At 51.8% G+C, this 20,782-nt stretch overlaps 1 protein-coding gene across 2 annotated transcripts in view; it reads right to left on the bottom strand.

Annotated features, from left to right (window-relative positions):
* The window catches only part of CCKBR (cholecystokinin B receptor), a 105,352-nt gene that overhangs the window by 5,825 nt on the left and 78,745 nt on the right, over positions 1–20,782 (bottom strand). For both annotated transcript variants that reach the window (XM_083170615.1, XM_083170614.1), the window contains 2 exons: positions 13,236–13,500; positions 1,324–1,451 (listed from right to left, as the gene is read on the bottom strand). In XM_083170615.1, coding sequence (XP_083026741.1) covers positions 1,324–1,451; positions 13,236–13,500 — 393 coding nt within the window. The remainder of the gene's footprint in view (positions 1–1,323; positions 1,452–13,235; positions 13,501–20,782) is intronic.

Here is a 20,782-nt window from a genome sequence, read left to right as displayed (position 1 = left end):
AGTTCTCTGTACTAATACTCTCGGTGTAATTGCTGATTGGTTCTCTGTACTAATACTCTCAGTGTAATTGCTGATTAGTTCTCTGTACTAATACTCTCGGTGTAATTGCTGATTAGTTCTCTGTACTAATACTCTCGGTGTAATTGCTGATTGGTTCTCTGTACTAATACTCTCGGTGTAATTGCTGATTGGTTCTCTGTACTAATACTCTCAGTGTAATTGCTGATTAGTTCTCTGTACTAATACTCTCGGTGTAATTGCTGATTGGTTCTCTGTACTAATACTCTCGGTGTAATTGCTGATTGGTTCTCTGTACTAATACTCTCGGTGTAATTGCTGATTGGTTCTCTGTACTAATACTCTCGGTGTAATTGCTGATTAGTTCTCTGTACTAATACTCTCGGTGTAATTGCTGATTGGTTCTCTGTACTAATACTCTCGGTGTAATTGCTGATTGGTTCTCTGTACTAATACTCTCAGTGTAATTGCTGATTAGTTCTCTGTACTAATACTCTCGGTGTAATTGCTGATTGGTTCTCTGTACTAATACTCTCGGTGTAATTGCTGATTGGTTCTCTGTACTAATACTCTCGGTGTAATTGCTGATTGGTTCTCTGTACTAATACTCTCGGTGTAATTGCTGATTAGTTCTCTGTACTAATACTCTCGGTGTAATTGCTGATTGGTTCTCTGTACTAATACTCTCGGTGTAATTGCTGATTGGTTCTATGTACTAATACTCTCGGTGTAATTGCTGATTGGTTCTCTGTACTAATACTCTCGGTGTAATTGCTGATTGGTTCTCTGTACTAATACTCTCGGTGTAATTGCTGATTGGTTCTCTGTACTAATACTCTCGGTGTAATTGCTGATTGGTTCTCTGTACTAATACTCTCGGTGTAATTGCTGATTATTTTCTGTTCAAATACTCTCGGTGTAATTGCTGATTGGTTCTCTGTACTAATACTCTCAGTGTAATTGCTGATTAGTTCTCTGTACTAATACTCTCAGTGTAATTGCTGATTAGTTCTCTGTACTAATACTCTCGGTGTAATTGCTGATTAGTTCTCTGTACTAATACTCTCGGTGTAATTGCTGATTGGTTCTCTGTACTAATACGCTTGGTGTAATTGCTGATTGGTTCTCTGTACTAATATTCTCGGTGTAATTGCTGATTGGTTCTCTGTACTAATACTCTCGGTGTAATTGCTGATTGGTTCTATGTACTAATACTCTTGGTGTAATTGCTGATTGGTTCTCTGTACTAATACTCTCAGTGTAATTGCTGATTGGTTCTCTGTACTTTTACTCTCACTGTATTACCTTTTGCTTCTTTGTTTAAATCCATCTCAAACTGAATCCCCCGGTACAGCTCGTGTGAGATGAGCCCATACGCCACAATCATCACCACCCCAGGGATGAAGAAGAGCATGGTCAGGAGGATGACGTACCTGGGTGCAGAAGACAAAGCGAACAGGTTAGGTTATAGAGAAGCGCCCCCGGGAGCAACAGGTTCCTACAGTACACACAACATGGCACCCGACACGCGCAGACCCCTCACAACATGGCACCCGACACGCGCAGACACCACACAACATGGCACCCGACACGCACAGACCCCACACTACAAGTCACCCGACACGCGCAGACCCCAAACTACAAGTCACCCGACACGCGCAGACCCCACACTACAAGTCACCCGACACGCGCAGACCCCACACTACAAGTCACCCGACACGCACAGACCCCACACTACAAGTCACCTGACACGCGCAGACCCCACACTACAAGTCACCTGACACGCGCAGACCCCACACTACAAGTCACCCGACACGCGCAGACCCCACACTACAAGTCACCCGACACGCGCAGACCCCACATTTACAAGGCACCTGACACGCGCAGACACCACACTACAAGTCACCTGACACGCGCTGACCCCACACTACAAGTCACCTGACACGCGCAGACCCCACACTACAAGTCACCCGACACGCGCAGACCCCACACTACAAGTCACCCGACACGCGCAGACCCCACACTACAAGTCACCCGACACCCGCAGACCCCACACTACAAGTCACCCGACACGCGCAGACCCCACACTACAAGTCACCCGACACGCGCAGACCCCACATTTACAAGGCACCTGACACGCGCAGACACCACACTACAAGTCACCTGACACGCGCTGACCCCACACTACAAGTCACCTGACACGCGCAGACCCCACACTACAAGTCACCCGACACGCGCAGACCCCACACTACAAGTCACCCGACACGCGCAGACCCCACACTACAAGTCACCCGACACGCACAGACCCCACACTACAAGTCACCTGACACGCGCAGACCCCACACTACAAGTCACCTGACACGCGCAGACCCCACACTACAAGTCACCCGACACGCGCAGACCCCACACTACAAGTCACCCGACACGCGCAGACCCCACATTTACAAGGCACCTGACACGCGCAGACACCACACTACAAGTCACCTGACACGCGCTGACCCCACACTACAAGTCACCTGACACGCGCAGACCCCACACTACAAGTCACCCGACACGCGCAGACCCCACACTACAAGTCACCCGACACGCGCAGACCCCACACTACACGTCACCCGACACGCGCAGACCCCACACTACAAGTCACCCGACACGCGCAGACCCCACACTACAAGTCACCCGACACGCGCAGACCCCACACTACAAGTCACCCGACACGCGCAGACCCCACATTTACAAGGCACCTGACACGCGCAGACCCCACACTACAAGTCACCCGACACGCGCAGACCCCACACTACAAGTCACCCGACACGCGCAGACCCCACATTTACAAGGCACCTGACACGCGCAGACACCACACTACAAGTCACCTGACACGCGCTGACCCCACACTACAAGTCACCTGACACGCGCAGACCCCACACTACAAGTCACCCGACACGCGCAGACCCCACACTACAAGTCACCCGACACGCGCAGACCCCACACTACACGTCACCCGACACGCGCAGACCCCACACTACAAGTCACCCGACACGCGCAGACCCCACACTACAAGTCACCCGACACGCGCAGACCCCACATTTACAAGGCACCTGACACGCGCAGACACCACACTACAAGTCACCTGACACGCGCTGACCCCACACTACAAGTCACCTGACACGCGCAGACCCCACACTACAAGTCACCCGACACGCGCAGACCCCACACTACAAGTCACCCGACACGCGCAGACCCCACACTACACGTCACCCGACACGCGCAGACCCCACACTACAAGTCACCCGACACGCAAAGACCCCACACTACAAGTCACCCGACACGCGCAGACCCCACACTACAAGTCACCCGACACGCGCAGACCCCACACTACAAGTCACCCGAAACGCGCAGACCCCACACTACAAGTCACCAGACACGCGCAGACCCCACACTACAAGTCACCAGACACGTGCAGACCCCACACTACAAGTCACGCACAGACCCCACACTACAAGTCACCTGACACGCACAGACCCCACACTACAAGTCACCCGAAACGCGCAGACCCCACACTACATGTCACCCACAGACCCCACACTACAAGTCACCAGACACGCACAGACCCCACACTACAAGTCACCAGACACGCGCAGACCCCACACTACAAGTCACCAGACACGCGCAGACCCCACACTACAAGTCACCAGACACGCGCAGACCCCACACTACAAGTCACCCACAGACCCCACACTACAAGTCACCAGACACGCACAGACCCCACACTACAAGTCACCCACAGACCCCACACTACAAGTCACCAGACACGCACAGACCCCACACTTCAAGTCACCTGACACGCACAGACCCCACACTACAAGTCACCCGACACGCGCAGACCCCACACTACGTCACCCTACACGCGCAGAGCCCACACTACAAGTCACCCTACACGCGCGGACCTCACACTACAAGTCACCAGACACGCACAGACCCCACACTACAAGTCACCCGACACGCGCAGACCCCACACTACAAGTCACCCGACACGCGCAGACCCCACACTACAGGTCACCCGACACGCGCAGACCCCACACTACAAGTCACCCGACACGCACAGACCCCACACTACAAGTCATCTGACACGCACAGACCCCACACTACAAGTCACCCGACACGCGCAGACCCCACACTACGTCACCCGACACGCTCAGACCCCACACTACAAGTCACCCGACACGCGCAGACCCCACACTACAAGTCACCCGACACGCGCAGACCCCACACTACAAGTCACCCGACACGCGCAGACCCCACACTACAAGTCACCCGACACGCACAGACCCCGCACTACAAGTCACCCGACACGCGCAGACCCCACACTACAAGTCACCCGACACGCGCAGACCCCACACTACAAGTCACCCGACACGCGCAGACCCCACACTACAAGTCACCCGACACGCGCAGACCCCACACTACAAGTCACCCGACACGCGCAGACACCACACTACAAGTCACCCGACACGCGCAGACCCCACACTACAAGTCACCCGACACGCACAGACCCCACACTACAAGTCACCCGACACGCACAGACCCCGCACTACACGTCACCCGACACGCGCAGACCCCACACTACAAGTCACCAGACACGCGCAGACCCCACACTACAAGTCACCCGACACGCGCAGACACCACACTACAAGTCACCCGACACGCACAGACCCCACACTACAAGTCACCAGACACGCGCAGACCCCACACTACAAGTCACCAGACACGCGCAGACCCCACACTACAAGTCACCCGACACGCGCAGACCCCACACTACAAGTCACCCGACACGCACAGACCCCACACTACAAGTCACCCGACACGCACAGACCCCGCACTACACGTCACCCGACACGCGCAGACCCCACACTACAAGTCACCAGACACGCGCAGACCCCACACTACAAGTCACCCGACACGCGCAGACACCACACTACAAGTCACCCGACACGCACAGACCCCACACTACAAGTCACCCGACACGCACAGACCCCACACTACAAGTCACCCGACACGCACAGACCCCGCACTACACGTCACCCGACACGCGCAGACCCCACACTACAAGTCACCCTACACGCGCAGACCCCACACTACAAGTCACCCAACGCGCGCAGACCCCACACTACAAGTCACACGATGCGCACAGACCCCACACAACATATTGAGCAGCGCAGCAGAGATTTCCCAGGCTACTCAGCTCCTTATCTGCCGCTGTGACCTTCCCTCCTGTTACATATCAGTCACAGGCGTTAGTACATAGCCCCGGCCTGCAGACTGCGGAGGTGTTACTGGAACATTGCTGCCATTCCTCAGATCTGATAACGGACGTAGTGTAAATAGGACACTTAATGCCCTTGTGCAGTTATGTAACTCTCTCCTGAGGCCTGTTATCTGCTGCCAGTATACACAGTAGTTGTAGGCCAGGGGTGCGGGGGCATGCTCCTTCCTGCCCTCTATATACAATGCCCACACACATAGGCCGCAGGTACGGGCGCACGCTCCTTCCTGCCCTCTATATACACTGCCCACACACATAGGCCGGGGGTGCGGGCGCATGCTCCTTCCTGCCCTCTATATACAATGCCCACACACATAGGCCGGGGGTACGGGCGCACGCTCCTTCCTGCCCTCTATATACACTGCCCACACACATAGGCCGGGGGTGCGGGCGCATGCTCCTTCCTGCCCTCTATATACAATGCCCACACACATAGGCCGGGGGTACGGGCGCATGCTCCTTCCTGCCCTCTATATACAAAGCCCACACACATAGGCCGGGGCTGCGGGCGCACGCTCCTTCCTGCCCTCTATATACACTGCCCACACACATAGGCCGGGGGTACGGGCGCACGCTCCTTCCTGCCCTCTATATACACTGCCCACACACATAGGCCGGGGGTGCGGGCGCATGCTCCTTCCTGCCCTCTATATACAATGCCCACACACATAGGCCGGGGGTACGGGCGCATGCTCCTTCCTGCCCTCTATATACAACGCCCACACACATAGGCCGGGGGTACGGGCGCACGCTCCTTCCTGCCCTCTATACACAATGCCCACACACATAGGCCGGGGGTACGGGCGCATGCTCCTTCCTGCCCTCTATATACAATGCCCACACACATAGGCCGGGGGTACGGGCGCACGCTCCTTCCTGCCCTCTATATACACTGCCCACACACATAGGCCGGGGGTGCGGGCGCATGCTCCTTCCTGCCCTCTATATACAATGCCCACACACATAGGCCGGGGGTACGGGCGCATGCTCCTTCCTGCCCTCTATATACAACGCCCACACACATAGTCCGGGGGTACGGGCGCACGCTCCTTCCTGCCCTCTATACACAATGCCCACACACATAGGCCGGGGGTACGGGCGCATGCTCCTTCCTGCCCTCTATATACAATGCCCACACACATAGGCCGCGGGTACGGGCGCACGCTCCTTCCTGCCCTCTATATACACTGCCCACACACATAGGCCGGGGGTACGGGCGCATGCTCCTTCCTGCCCTCTATATACAATGCCCACACACATAGGCCGGGGATGCAGGGGCATGCTCCTTCCTGCCCTCTATATACAATGCCCACACACATAGGCCGGGGGTACGGGCGCATGCTCCTTCCTGCCCCCTCTCTCTCTCTCTCTCTCTCTCTCTATATATATATATATATACTAGGTGATTCATCGCGCCCTACGGGCGCTCTTCACACCGTCGTAAGGGGCTGCGCCCCCTTAATTTGTGAACGTTTGTATATGAGAAATATGGTTAGAATTGTATGAAAGATGCCCTGTATTGCAACTTAGGTGTCCGCGAATCGCGGGAGGGGGGGTCGCGGAGGGTGCCGCGAATTGCAGGAGGGGGGGTCGCGGGGGGTGCCGCGAATTGCAGGAGGGGGGATTGTGGGGGGGGTGGATGCTGCGAATCGCGGGAGGGGAGGGATTGCAGAGAATCGCGGGAGGGGGGTCGCGGGGTGGGATGCCGCAAATCACGGGAGGGGGGTTACGGGGGCGGGGGTTGCGGCGAATCATGGTAGGGGGGGTCGCGGGGGGTGTGCCGTGAATCAGGGGAGGGGGGGTCACGGGGTGGGGTGCCGAGAATCGCGGGGGTGTGTGTGTGTGCCGTGAATCGCGGGAGTGGGGGTTGCGGAGGGGGTGGGGGGGGGTGTGACGCGAATCGCCACAAGAAAAAATCAACACAGAAAGGTCAACACATGTAAATGTTGACATAAGTGTGGCACTTCATTGGTGTCCATGTCGACACATGAGAATGAATATGAAAACATTCAAAAAATGAAAAAAAAAAACTTCAAAAACTCATGTCAACCTTTTTCATTGTCGACCATAGCCATGTCAGTGTTTTCCATGTGCAATTTAATTCTGGAGCTGCCGCGAATCGTGGGGGGGTGCCGCGAATTGCGGGAGGGGGGGTCGCGGGGGTGGGTGCCGCGAATCGCGGGAGGGGGGGTTACGGGGCGGGGGTTGCTGCGAATCATGGGAGGGGGGGTCGCGGGGGTGTGCCATGAATCACGGGAGGGGGGGTCACGGGGTGGGGTGCTGAGAATCGCGGGGGAGGTGTGTGTGTGTGTGCCGTGAATCGCGGGAGTGGGGGTTGTGGGGGGGGTGGTGGTGGTGGGGGGGGTGACGCAAATCGCCACAAGAAAAAATCAACACAGAAAGGTCAACACATGTAAATGTTGACATAAGTGTGGCACTTCATTGGTGTCCATGTCGACACATGAGAATGAATATGAAAATATTCAAAAAATGAAAAAAAAACCTTCAAAAACTCATGTCAACCTTTTTCATTGTCGACCATAGCCATGCCAGTGTTTTCCATGTGCAATTTAATTCTGGAGCTGCCGCGAATCACGGGGGGTGCCGCGAATTGCAGGAGGGGGGGGTCGCGGGGTTGGGTGCCGCGAATCGCGGGAGGGCGGGGTTCACAGGGGTTCCGGTGGGGGGTTGCTGCGAATTGCGGGAGGTGGGGGGTCACGGGGGGTGCCGCGAATCGCGGGAGGGGGGGTTGCGGGGGGTGTGACGCGAATCGCCACAAGAAAAAATCAACACAGAAAGGTCAACACATGTAAATGTTGACATAAGTGTGCCACTTCATTGGTGTCCATGTTGACACATGACAATGAATATGAAAACATTCAAAAAATGAAATAAATCTTCAAAAACTCATGTCAACCTTTTTCATTGTCGACCATAGCCATGTCAGTGTTTTGCATGTGCCATTTAATCCTGGGGCTGCCGCGAATCGCGGGGGGTGCCGCGATTTGCGGGAGGGGGGGGGTTGCGGGGGGTGGGTGCCGCGAATCGCGGGAGAGCGGGGTTCATGTGGGTTCCGGTGGGGGGTTGCCGCGAATTGCGGGAGGGGGGGGTCGCGGGGGGGTGCCGCGAATCGCCGGAGGGGGGTTGCGGGGGGTGTGACGTGAATCGCCACAAGAAAAAAATCAACACAGAAAGGTCAACACATGTAAATGTTGACATAAGTGTGCCACTTCATTGGTGTCCATGTCGACACATGACAATGAATATGAAAAAATTAAAAAAATTAAAAATAAATCTTCAAAAACTCATGTCTCATGTCAACCTTTTTCATTGTCGACCATAGCCGTGCCAGTGTTTTGCATGTGCCATTTAATCCTGGGGCTGCTGCGAATTGCGGGGGGGGGGGGGGGGTGCCGCAAATCGCGGGAGGGGGGTCGCAGGGGGGGTGCCGCCAATCGTGCAAGGGGGGGTCGCGGGGGGGTTCTTTTTGCCGCGAATCGCGGGAGGGAGGTCGCGGGGGGGGGGGGGTTTTCCGCGAATCGGGGGGGGGGGTCACGGGGGAGGGTTTGCCGCGATTCGCGGGAGGGGGGGTCGCGGGGTGGTGGTTATGCCGCGAATTGCGGGAGGGGTCGTGGGGGGTTCTTTTTGCAGCGAATCGCGGGAGGGGGGGGTCGCGGGGGTGTTTTTGCTGCGAATCGCGGTAGAGGGGGTCGCGGGGGAGCGGGTGTTTTTGCCGCGAATCGCGGGAGGGGGGGGCGCGCGGGGGGGGAGGTTTTGCCGCAAATCGCGGGAGGGGGGCGCTCACCTGGTGGCTGTGGAGTAGCAGTGCTGGGCAACATGGGAAGGCAGTGGGTGTCTGGCACTGTCTGTGGGCTCACTGGGCTGGTTCTCTGTCACATACCTCCCAACATGACCCTCTCCAGGAGGGACACAATGCTCTGTTTCTAGACTTCCCCTTAATGTATGATTGCCATCACCTGTTTTAAACAGGTTAATTTCTCAGAAAGGTGTTCAGCACAGATGAAGGCAATCACACATTAAGAGGAAAGTCCAGGAACAGAGCGTTATAGACACAGACACACACTTTGAGTGACAGATGTAGCCAAATATATAGGAGATATATATATATATATATATATATATACATACACATACACACACATACATACACACACACACACACACACATATATACATATATATATACGGGATGCAGTCAATTTGCCGGCGGCCGGGATCCCGGCGGTCGGAATCCCGACACTGGAATCCCGACAGCCGAAATCCCGAAACTTTCTCCCTCCGTGGGTGTCCACGACACCCATAGAGGGAGAATAAAATAGCGTGCCGAGCGTAGCGAGGCACCGGGCCCGCTGCGTGGCGAGCGCAGCGAGCCCGCAAGGGGGGGCACTCCACGTCCCCCCCATGTCGGGATTTCGGCGGACGGTATATAAAACTACATACCAGGTGTGTGGAGCTGGAGCAGCAACCAGCTGCTGGAAAGCTGATATCTCTGGTTCTGGGAACAGTAGAGACAAGCTACTAGTGTCCATCAAAGGGGGAGAGTCCCAGATTTTGGAATAAACCCTCAGAAAAACTCTAAGTCAGACAGAACCTGAAATATTTGACTGGGAAAAGCAACTTACAGACTTGGATGGGGACCACTGCTTTGAAGTCAGATCTCTCCGGTTCCCAAGGGCCGATTTTTAAAATTATTGTACCCATGGACAGAGGGGTCCCTCAGCTTTCAGCCTAGTCCCCTAAAGCTGTGTAAACATGCTTAGATTTTCCCCTGTTTTCGATTCGATTTTGCTTATAGAAGCAAAATCGAATCCACATCGAATGGTTTTTAGGACACTTTCGATCTGCATTCGATTCGCTCCCGTTTTCTCAAAATCGAATAGAAAAATCTACTGTGCAGCCAAGGAAATCTCAAATTCGATCCAGTAAATCGAATGAGTACATTGTGCCTACATTGTGAAATCGAAATTGAATTGAATGCAAAAGTACAGATCTAATGCCAAATCTAATGGGAAGATCTAATGCCAGATCTAATAGAAAATCAAATCTAACATCAAATCTAAAGCAAATCTAAGCGTGTGTACAGGGCTTAAGTTTTTCTGCATCGTGACAGAGAGCGGGGAATGAGGGAGCGGGGAATGAGGGAACGGGGAATGAGAGAGCGGGGAATGAGGGAACGGGGAATGAGAGAGCGGGGAATGAGAGAGCGGGGAATGAGAGAGCGGGGAATGAGAGAGAGGGGAATGAGGGAGCGGGGAATGAGGGAGCGGGGAATGAGGGAGCGGGGAATGAGGGAACGGGGAATGAGAGAGCGGGGAATGAGAGAGCGGGGAATGAGAGAGAGGGGAATGAGGGAGCGGGGAATGAGGGAGCGGGGAATGAGGGAGCGGGGAATGAGGGAGCGGGGAATGAGGGAGCGGGGAATGAGGGAGCGGGGAATGGGAGAGCGGGGAATGGGAGAGCGGGGAATGAGAGAGCGGGGAATGAGGGAGCGGAGAATGAGGGAGCGGGGAATGAGGGAGCGGGGAATGGGAGAGCGGGGAATGAGGGAGCGGAGAATGAGGGAGCGGGGAATGAGGGAGCGGCGAATGAGGTAGCGGGGAATGAGGGAGCGGGGAATGAGAGAGCGGGGAATGAGGGAGCGGAGAATGAGGAAGCGGGGAATGAGGGAGCGGGGAATGAGGGAGCGGGGAATGGGAGAGCGGGGAATGGGAGAGCGGGGAATGAGGGAGCGGAGAATGAGGGAGCGGGGAATGAGGGAGCGGGGAATGAGAGAGCGGGGAATGGGAGAGCGGGGAATGAGGGAGCGGAGAATGAGGGAGCGGGGAATGAGGTAGCGGGGGAATGAGGGAGCGGGGAATGAGAGAGCGGGGAATGAGAGAGCGGGGAATGAGAGAGCGGGGAATGAGGAGCGGAGAATGAGGGAGCGGGGAATGAGGGAGCGGGGAATGAGGGAGCGGGGAATGAGGTAGCGGGGGAATGAGGGAGCGGGGAATGAGAGAGCGGGGAATGAGGGAGCGGAGAATGAGGGAGCGGGGAATGAGGGAGCGGGGAATGAGGTAGCGGGGAATGAGGGAGCGGGGAATGAGAGAGCGGGGAATGAGGAAGCGGGGAATGAGGGAGCGGGGAATGAGGAAGCGGGGAATGAGAGAGAGGGAATGAGGTAGCGGGGAATGAGGGAGCGGGGAATGAGGGAGCGGGGAATGAGGTAGCGGGGAATGAGGGAGCGGGGAATGAGGGAGCGGGGAATGAGGAAGCGGGGAATGAGGGAGCGGGGAATGAGGGAGCGGGGAATGAGGGAGCGGGGAATGAGGGAGCGGGGAATGAGGAAGCGGGGAATGAGGAAGCGGGGAATGAGGGAGCGGGGAATGAGGGAGCGGGGAATGGGAGAGCGGGGAATGGGAGAGCGGGGAATGAGAGAGCGGAGAATGAGGGAGCGGGGAATGAGGGAGCGGGGAATGGGAGAGCGGGGAATGAGGGAGCGGAGAATGAGGGAGCGGGGAATGAGGGAGCGGGGAATGAGGTAGCGGGGAATGAGAGAGCGGGGAATGAGGGAGCGGAGAATGAGGAAGCGGGGAATGAGGGAGCGGGGAATGAGGGAGCGGGGAATGAGGGAGCGGGGAATGAGAGAGCGGGGAATGAGAGAGCGGGGAATGAGAGAGCGGGGAATGAGGAGCGGAGAATGAGGGAGCGGGGAATGAGGGAGCGGAGAATGAGGGAGCGGGGAATGAGGTAGCGGGGGAATGAGGGAGCGGGGAATGAGAGAGCGGGGAATGAGGGAGCGGAGAATGAGGGAGCGGGGAATGAGGGAGCGGGGAATGAGGTAGCGGGGAATGAGGGAGCGGGGAATGAGGGAGCGGGGAATGAGGGAGCGGGGAATGAGAGAGCGGGGAATGAGGGAGCGGGGAATGAGGGAGCGGGGAATGAGGGAGCGGGGAATGAGAGAGAGGGGAATGAGGTAGCGGGGAATGAGGGAGCGGGGAATGAGGGAGCGGGGAATGAGGTAGCGGGGAATGAGGTAGCGGGGAATGAGGGAGCGGGGAATGAGGGAGCGGGGAATGAGGAAGCGGGGAATGAGGGAGCGGGGAATGAGGGAGCGGGGAATGAGGGAGCGGGGAATGAGGAAGCGGGGAATGAGGAAGCGGGGAATGAGGGAGCGGGAGCGGGGAATGAGGGAGCGGGGAATGAGGGAGCGGGGAATGAGGGAGCGGGGAATGAGGGAGCGGGGAATGAGAGAGCGGGGAATGAGGGAGCGGAGAATGAGGAAGCGGGGAATGAGGGAGCGGGGAATGAGAGAGAGGGGAATGAGGTAGCGGGGAATGAGGGAGCGGGGAATGAGGGAGCGGGGAATGAGGGAGCGGGGAATGAGGGAGCGGGGAATGAGGGAGCGGGGAATGAGGAAGCGGGGAATGAGGAAGCGGGGAATGAGGGAGCGGGGAATGAGGGAGCGGGGAATGAGGGAGCGGGGAATGAGAGAGCGGGGAATGAGGGAGCGGGGAATGAGGAAGCGGGGAATGAGGGAGCGGGGAATGAGGGAGCGGGGAATGAGGGAGCGGGGAATGAGGGAGCGGGGAATGGGAGAGCGGGGAATGGGAGAGCGGGGAATGAGGGAGCGGAGAATGAGGGAGCGGAGAATGAGGGAGCGGGGAATGAGGGAGCGGGGAATGAGGTAGCGGGGAATGAGGGAGCGGGGAATGAGGGAGCGGGGAATGAGAGAGCGGGGAATGAGGGAGCGGAGAATGAGGAAGCGGGGAATGAGGGAGCGGGGAATGAGGGAGCGGGGAATGAGAGAGCGGGGAATGAGAGAGCGGGGAATGAGGGTACCCTGGAACGAGCCTCCAGTTGGTCACACACAGACAGACCGCAGTGAGCATCTTACCAGGCCTGCTGCACCTCTTCATTGGGCCACTTCAGTCTGCACTGGTAGCCCTGTCGGCTTCCGGCTTTCATGCTGAAGACCACCAGCTTATTGTAAACCAGATACGGGATCATTATCACAATGGACAAGATCCAGGTGGCAGCGATGACCTTATAGGCATGGGACCGCGTCTGCCAGACACGAGATTTCAAGGGATTGCAGATGGCGCTGTAGCGTTCAATGGCGATGGCCACCAGATTGAAGGTGGAGACACTGACAGAGATACCTGTAAAAGGACGACATTGGCTGTGAGCATTGAGAAACATGTATGGGTATTAAAGCAACATCGCAGTGAGACAGTAGCAGTTAGACAATCGCAGTGAGACAGTAGCAGTTAGACAATAGCAGTGAGACAGTAGCAGTTAGACAATAGCAGTGAGACAGTAGCAGTTAGAAAATCGCAGTGAGACAGTAGCAGTTAGACAATAGCAGTGAGACAGTAGCAGTTAGACAATAGCAGTGCTTCGTATCATACATTGTGCACAGTGTCATGCAACACCCATAGTAATTACAGGCACACATGGGGCATGATTCTGGTTCACTTGCAAAAGCAATTTCTCTAATGGACAAAACCATGTGCACTGCAGGTGGGGCAGATGTAACATGTGCAGAGAGAGTTAGAGGTGGAGGGGGTTTGTTCTTCAAATTGATCATCTGTATAGCAGTGTTAAATAAAGCAGCCAGTATTTACCCTGCACAGAAACAAAATAACACCCAAGTCTATCTCTCTGCACATGTTACATCTGTCCCACCTGCAGTGCACATGGTTTTGTCCATTAGAGAGATAATTTGCTTTTGCAAGTAAACCAAAATCAGACCCCATGGTGCGCAATGTAGTGAGCAGAGAGCCTTGGAAATGTCCCCCTGAGCTCTGCTTTAGCAGAGAGGCTTGGAAATGTCCCCCTGAGCTCTGCTTTTCTGTGCACGGTGACCTTATGACCTTCATTCCTTCTCATTGCTATCACATGACATGTTGAGAGGTGTGTGTGTGTATATGTGTGCCCCTCTGGCAGGCATCCAGGATGCCCCTCCAGAGAGGTTTTGAAAGGAGAAAATGGTTTGTTGGAAGATAGCGAAGACACCTGAAATGAAAAATTAAACTTCGGGCCTAATTCAGCCTCAGTTGTAGTTTTGTGAGGATTCGTAAAACTACAACTTTCGGTGGTAGTATGTGGGCGGCACATGGCAAGGCCATCCTACATCCCGGGTCCCACCCCGCGCCTCAATCTGACATTTTGTGATTACATCACTATTATGCACAGCCGAACTGTGACCCTCACAAACGCACCACTGCCATGCCGATTTGACACCCCATAATCTGCCATCACTACAGTTTAAGAGGTCGCGTGTTTGTCTGCACAAATGTTCTATCACTGACCAATTGCAGTTTCAGCACTTCTGCGATCTATGCTATCGGGATCTTAGGTCAGTATGCAATTGCCGGCGGTAATTTACCTAACGACAGAAACAGGTTATAATAGCCGGATAGTACAGTATATGGGACTATCCAATTCCAGCCCATTATTATCATGCAGTAAATGACCTCTCTCTGGGTGATTCCCCATATTCTCCACATGGGAGCTGGACCCTGGGTTATCACACAGAAACGGGTCTCCGGTGGCTGCTTATAGCGGGATTATACTTCGTGCGCCTGAGGCCCCCAAAGCACAATACTCAATAAATGCTGCGCATCAGGAGTACATTGGATAGCCCTGCAGTAAAGTACCGCAGCTAATTACATACCTTACGCTGTAGGAAGGTTTCTTCATTTAATATGTAACAAGAACCATAAACGTGAGTGGGATTTCTGGACTTCATATGTTCTGTGATACATGTATGGAAGAAATGCGTTCGCGACCGAAAAGCGTACACTGGTTTAATGAAATAATGGTCACCTGAGATGGCTACTTATCCCCAAATGTATTTATTTATTTATTATTTATTTATCAACAGATTCTTATATAGCGCACACATATTCCGCAGCGCTGTACAGAGACTATTATTACCAGTTATTATATAGCGCACACATATTCCACAGCGCTGTACAGAGACTATTATTACCAGTTATTATATAGCACACACATATTCCGCAGCGCTGTACAGAGACTATTATTACCAGTTATTATATAATGCACACATATTCCGCAGCACTGTACAGAGAATATTATTACCAGTTATTTATATAGCGCACACATATTCCACAGCGCTGTACAGAGACTATTATTACCAGTTATTTATATAGCGCACACATATTCCGCAGCGCTTTACAGAGAATATTATTACCAGTTATTATATAATGCACACATATTCCACAGCGCTGTACAGAGAATATTACCAGTTATTATATAGAGCACACATATTCCGCAGCGCTGTACAGAGACTATTATTACCAGTTATTATATAGCGCACACATATTCCACAGCGCTGTACAGAGACTATTATTACCAGTTATTATATAGCGCACACATATTCCGCAGCACTGTACAGAGAATATTATTACCAGTTATTATATAGCGCACACATATTCCACAGCGCTGTACAGAGACTATTATTACCAGTTATTATATAGCGCACACATATTCCGCAGCGCTTTACAGAGAATATTATTACCAGTTATTATATAATGCACACATATTCCGCAGCGCTGTACAGAGACTATTATTACCAGTTATTATATAGCGCACACATATTCCGCAGCGCTGTACAGAGACTATTATTACCAGTTATTATATAGCGCACACATATTCCGCAGCGCTGTACAGAGAATAGTATTACCAGTTATTTATATAGTGCACACATATTCCACAGCGCTGTACAGAGACTATTATTACCAGTTATTTATATAGCGCACACATATTCCACAGCGCTGTACAGAGACTATTATTACCAGTTATTATATAGCGCACACATATTCCACAGCGCTGTACAGAGAATATTATTACCAGTTATTATATAGCGCACACATATTCCGCAGCGCTGTACAGAGACTATTATTACCAGTTATTATATAGCGCACACATATTTCACAGCGCTGTACAGAGACTATTATTACCAGTTATTATATAGCGCACACATATTCCGCAGCGCTTTACAGAGAATATTATTACCAGTTATTATATAATGCACACATATTCCGCAGCGCTGTACAGAGACTATTATTACCAGTTATTATATAGCGCACACATATTCCGCAGCGCTGTACAGAGACTATTATTACCAGTTATTATATAGCGCACACATATTCCGCAACACTGTACAGAGAGTATTATTACCAGTTATTATATAGCGCACACATATTGCGCAGCGCTGTACAGAGACTATTATTACCAGTTATTTATATAGCGCACACATATTCCACAGCGCTGTACAGAGAGTATTATTACCAGTTATTATATAGCGCACACATATTGCGCAGCGCTGTACAGAGACTATTATTACCAGTTATTATATAGCGCACACATATTCCACAGCGCTTTACAGAGAATATTATTACCAGTTATTATATAGTGCACACATATTCCGCAGCGCTGTACAGAGACTATTATTACCAGTTATTATATAGCGCACACATATTCCGCAGCGCTGTACAGAGACTATTATTACCAGTTATTATATAGCGCACACATATTCCGCAGCGCTGTACAGAGAATATTATTACCAGTTATTATATAGCGCACACATATTCCACAGCGCTTTACAGAGAATATTATTACCAGTTATTATATAGTGCACACATATTCTGCAGCACTGTACAGAGAATATTATTACCAGTTATTATATAGCGCACACATATTCCGCAGCGCTTTACAGAGAATATTATTACCAGTTATTATATAGCGCACACATATTCCGCAGCGCTGTACAGAGACTATTATTACCAGTTATTATATAGCACACATATTCCACAGCGCTGTACAGAGACCATTATTACCAGTTATTATATAGCGCACACATATTCCGCAGCGCTTTACAGAGAATATTATTACCAGTTATTATATAGCGCACACATATTCCACAGCGCTGTACAGAGACTATTATTACCAGTTATTATATAGCGCACACATATTCCACAGCGCTGTACAGAGACTATTATTACCAGTTATTATATAGCGCACACATATTCTGCAGCACTGTACAGAGAATATTATTACCAGTTATTATATAGCGCACACATATTCCACAGCGCTGTACAGAGACTATTATTACCAGTTATTATATAGCGCACACATATTCCGCAGCACTGTACAGAGACTATTATTACCAGTTATTATATAGCGCACACATATTCCACAGCGCTGTACAGAGATTATTATTACCAGTTATTATATAGCGCACACATATTCCGCAGCGCTGTACAGAGAATATTATTACCAGTTATTATATAGCGCACACATATTCCGCAGCGCTGTACAGAGAATATTAGAACATTCACATCAGTCCCTCCCCCAGTGGAATTTACAATCTATATTCCCTACCACATGTACACACATACAGACATTCTAGGGTTAATTTTTGTTAGGAGCCAATTAACCTACCAGTATATTTTTGGATTGTGGGAGAAAACGAAGTACTCAGAGGAAACCCACGCAAGTACAGGGAGAATATACAAACTCCGCACAGTTATGGCCATGGTGGGGATAGAACCCATGACCTCAGTGCTGTGAGGCAGTAATGCTAACCATTACACCGTCCGTACTGCACCGTATATATAACACATGGTGGGGATAGAAACCATGACCTCAGCGCTGTGAGGCAGTAATGTAACCATTACACCGTCCGTACTACCCCGTATATATAACACATGGTGGGGATAGAACCCATGACCTCAGCGCTGTGAGGCAGTAATGTAACCATTACACCGTCCGTACTGCCCTGTATATATAACACATGGTGGGGATAGAACCCATGACCTCAGTGCTGTGAGGCAGTAATGTAACCATTACACCATCCGTACTGCCCCGTATATATAACACATGGTGGGGATAGAACCCATGACCTCAGTGCTGTGAGGCAGTAATGTAACCATTACACCATCCGTACTGCCCCGTATATATAACACATGGTGGGGATAGAACCCATGACCTCAGTGCTGTGAGGCAGTAATGTAACCATTACACCATCCGTACTGCCCCGTATATATAACACATGGTGGGGATAGAACCCATGACCTCAGTGCTGTGAGGCAGTAATGTAACCATTACACCATCCGTACTGCCCCGTATATATAACACATGGTGGGGATAGAACCCATGACCTCAGTGCTGTGAGGCAGTAATGTAACCATTACACCATCCGTACTGCCCCGTATATATAACACATGGTGGGGATAGAACCCATGACCTCAGCGCTGTGAGGCAGTAATGTAACCATTACACCATCCGTACTGCCCCGTATATATAACACATGGTGGGGATAGAACCCATGACCTCAGCGCTGTGAGGCAGTAATATAACCATTACACCATCCGTGCTGCCCCGTATATATAACACATGGTGGGGATAGAACCCATGACCTCAGTGCTGTGAGGCCGTAATGTAACCATTACACCATCCGTACTGCCCCGTATATATAACACATGGTGGGGATAGAACCCATGACCTCAGCGCTGTGAGGCAGTAATGTAACCATTACAACATCCGTGCTGCCCCGTAAATATAACACATGGTGGGAATCGAACCCATGACCTCAGTGCTGTGAGGCAGTAATGCTAACCATTACACCGTCCGTACTGCCCTGTATATATAACACATGGTGGGAATAGAACCCATGACCTCAGTGCTGTGAGGCAGTAATGCTAACCATTACACCGTCCGTACTGCCCCGTGTATATAACACATGGTGGGAATAGAACCCATGACCTCAGCGCTGTGAGGCAGTAATGTAACCATTACACCATCCGTACTGCCCCGTATATATAACACATGGTGGGGATTGAACCCATGACCTCAGAGCTGTGAGGCAGTAACGCTAACCATTACACTGTCCGTACTGCCCCGTATATATAACACATGGTGGGAATAGAACCCATGACCTCAGTGCTGTGAGGCAGTAATGCTAACTATTACACCGTCCGTACTGCCCCGTATATATATCACATGGTGGGAATAGAACCCATGACCTCAGCACTGTGAGGCAGTAATGTAACCATTACACCATCCGTACTGCCCCGCATATATAACAAATGGTGGATCCTATGACCTCAGCGCTGTGAGGCAGTAATGCTAACCATTACACCATCCGTACTGCCCCGTATATATAACACATGGTGGGGATAGAACCCATGACCTCAGCGCTGTGAGGCAGTAATGCTAACCATTACACCGTCCGTGCTGCCCCATATATATAACACATGGTGGGGATAGAACCCATAACCTCAGCGCTGTGAGGCAGTAATGCTAACCATTACACCATCCGTACTGCCCCGTATATATAACACATGGTGGGGATAGAACCCATGACCTCAGCGCTGTGAGGCAGTAATGCTAACCATTACACCGTCCGTGCTGCCCCATATATATAACACATGGTGGGGATAGAACCCATGACCTCAGCGCTGTGAGGCAGTAATGCTAACCATCCGTACTGCCCCGTATATATAACACATGGTGGGGATAGAACCCATAACCTCAGCGCTGTGAGGCAGTAATGCTAACCATTACACCGTCCGTACTGCCCCGTATATATAACACATGGTGGGGATAGAACCCATGACCTCAGCGCTGTGAGGCAGTAATGCTAACCATTACACCATCCGTACTGCCCCGTATATATAACACATGGTGGGGATAGAACCCATGTCCTCAGTGCTGTGAGGCAGTAATGCTAACCATTACACCATCCGTACTGCCCCGTATATATAACACATGGTGGGGATAGAACCCATGACCTCAGCGCTGTGAGGCAGTAATGTAACCATTACACCATCCGTACTGCCCCGTATATATAACACATGGTGGGGATAGAACCCATTACCTCAGTGCTGTGAGGCAGTAATGCTAACCATTACACCGTCCGTACTGCCCCGTATATATAACACATGGTGGGGATAGAACCCATGACCTCAGCGCTGTGAGGCAGTAATGCTAACCATTACACCGTCCGTACTGCCCCGTATGTATAACACATGGGGCGGTATTCAATGAGCCTGATTCGCCATGTTTTTATGGCGAATTTGTGCTGTTTGGCGAAATTCTGACTAAAACGGTGAATCACCCTATTTAATGACCACATGGCGAATACATTTGAAGGTTTTTTTCGCCATGATTCACCGAGTAGCAATCACTATCTTTTTATGGTGAAGTGGAATGTGAACTTTTAAAATAAAGTGTTTTGTTTTTTACATTTGGTGTCAAAAAATCAGGAATTTTATTCTAAAGAAGGGCATGCTATTTTTTATTCATGTGCTGTAAGCACATGAATATATATTTAATTTAAAAAATATATATTTATTTTTTTTACACAGCAGCCAGCAGGGGGCGCCGGAGCGGAGCCGCTCATTACATATTCAT

Source organism: Crinia signifera, chromosome 2, assembly GCF_055691185.1.
Source record: "Crinia signifera chromosome 2, ASM5569118v1, whole genome shotgun sequence".
Lineage (NCBI taxonomy): Eukaryota > Metazoa > Chordata > Amphibia > Anura > Myobatrachidae > Crinia > Crinia signifera.
The sequence above is the reverse complement of the archived record's forward strand: the minus strand, read 5'-3'. Positions and strand labels throughout refer to the sequence as shown.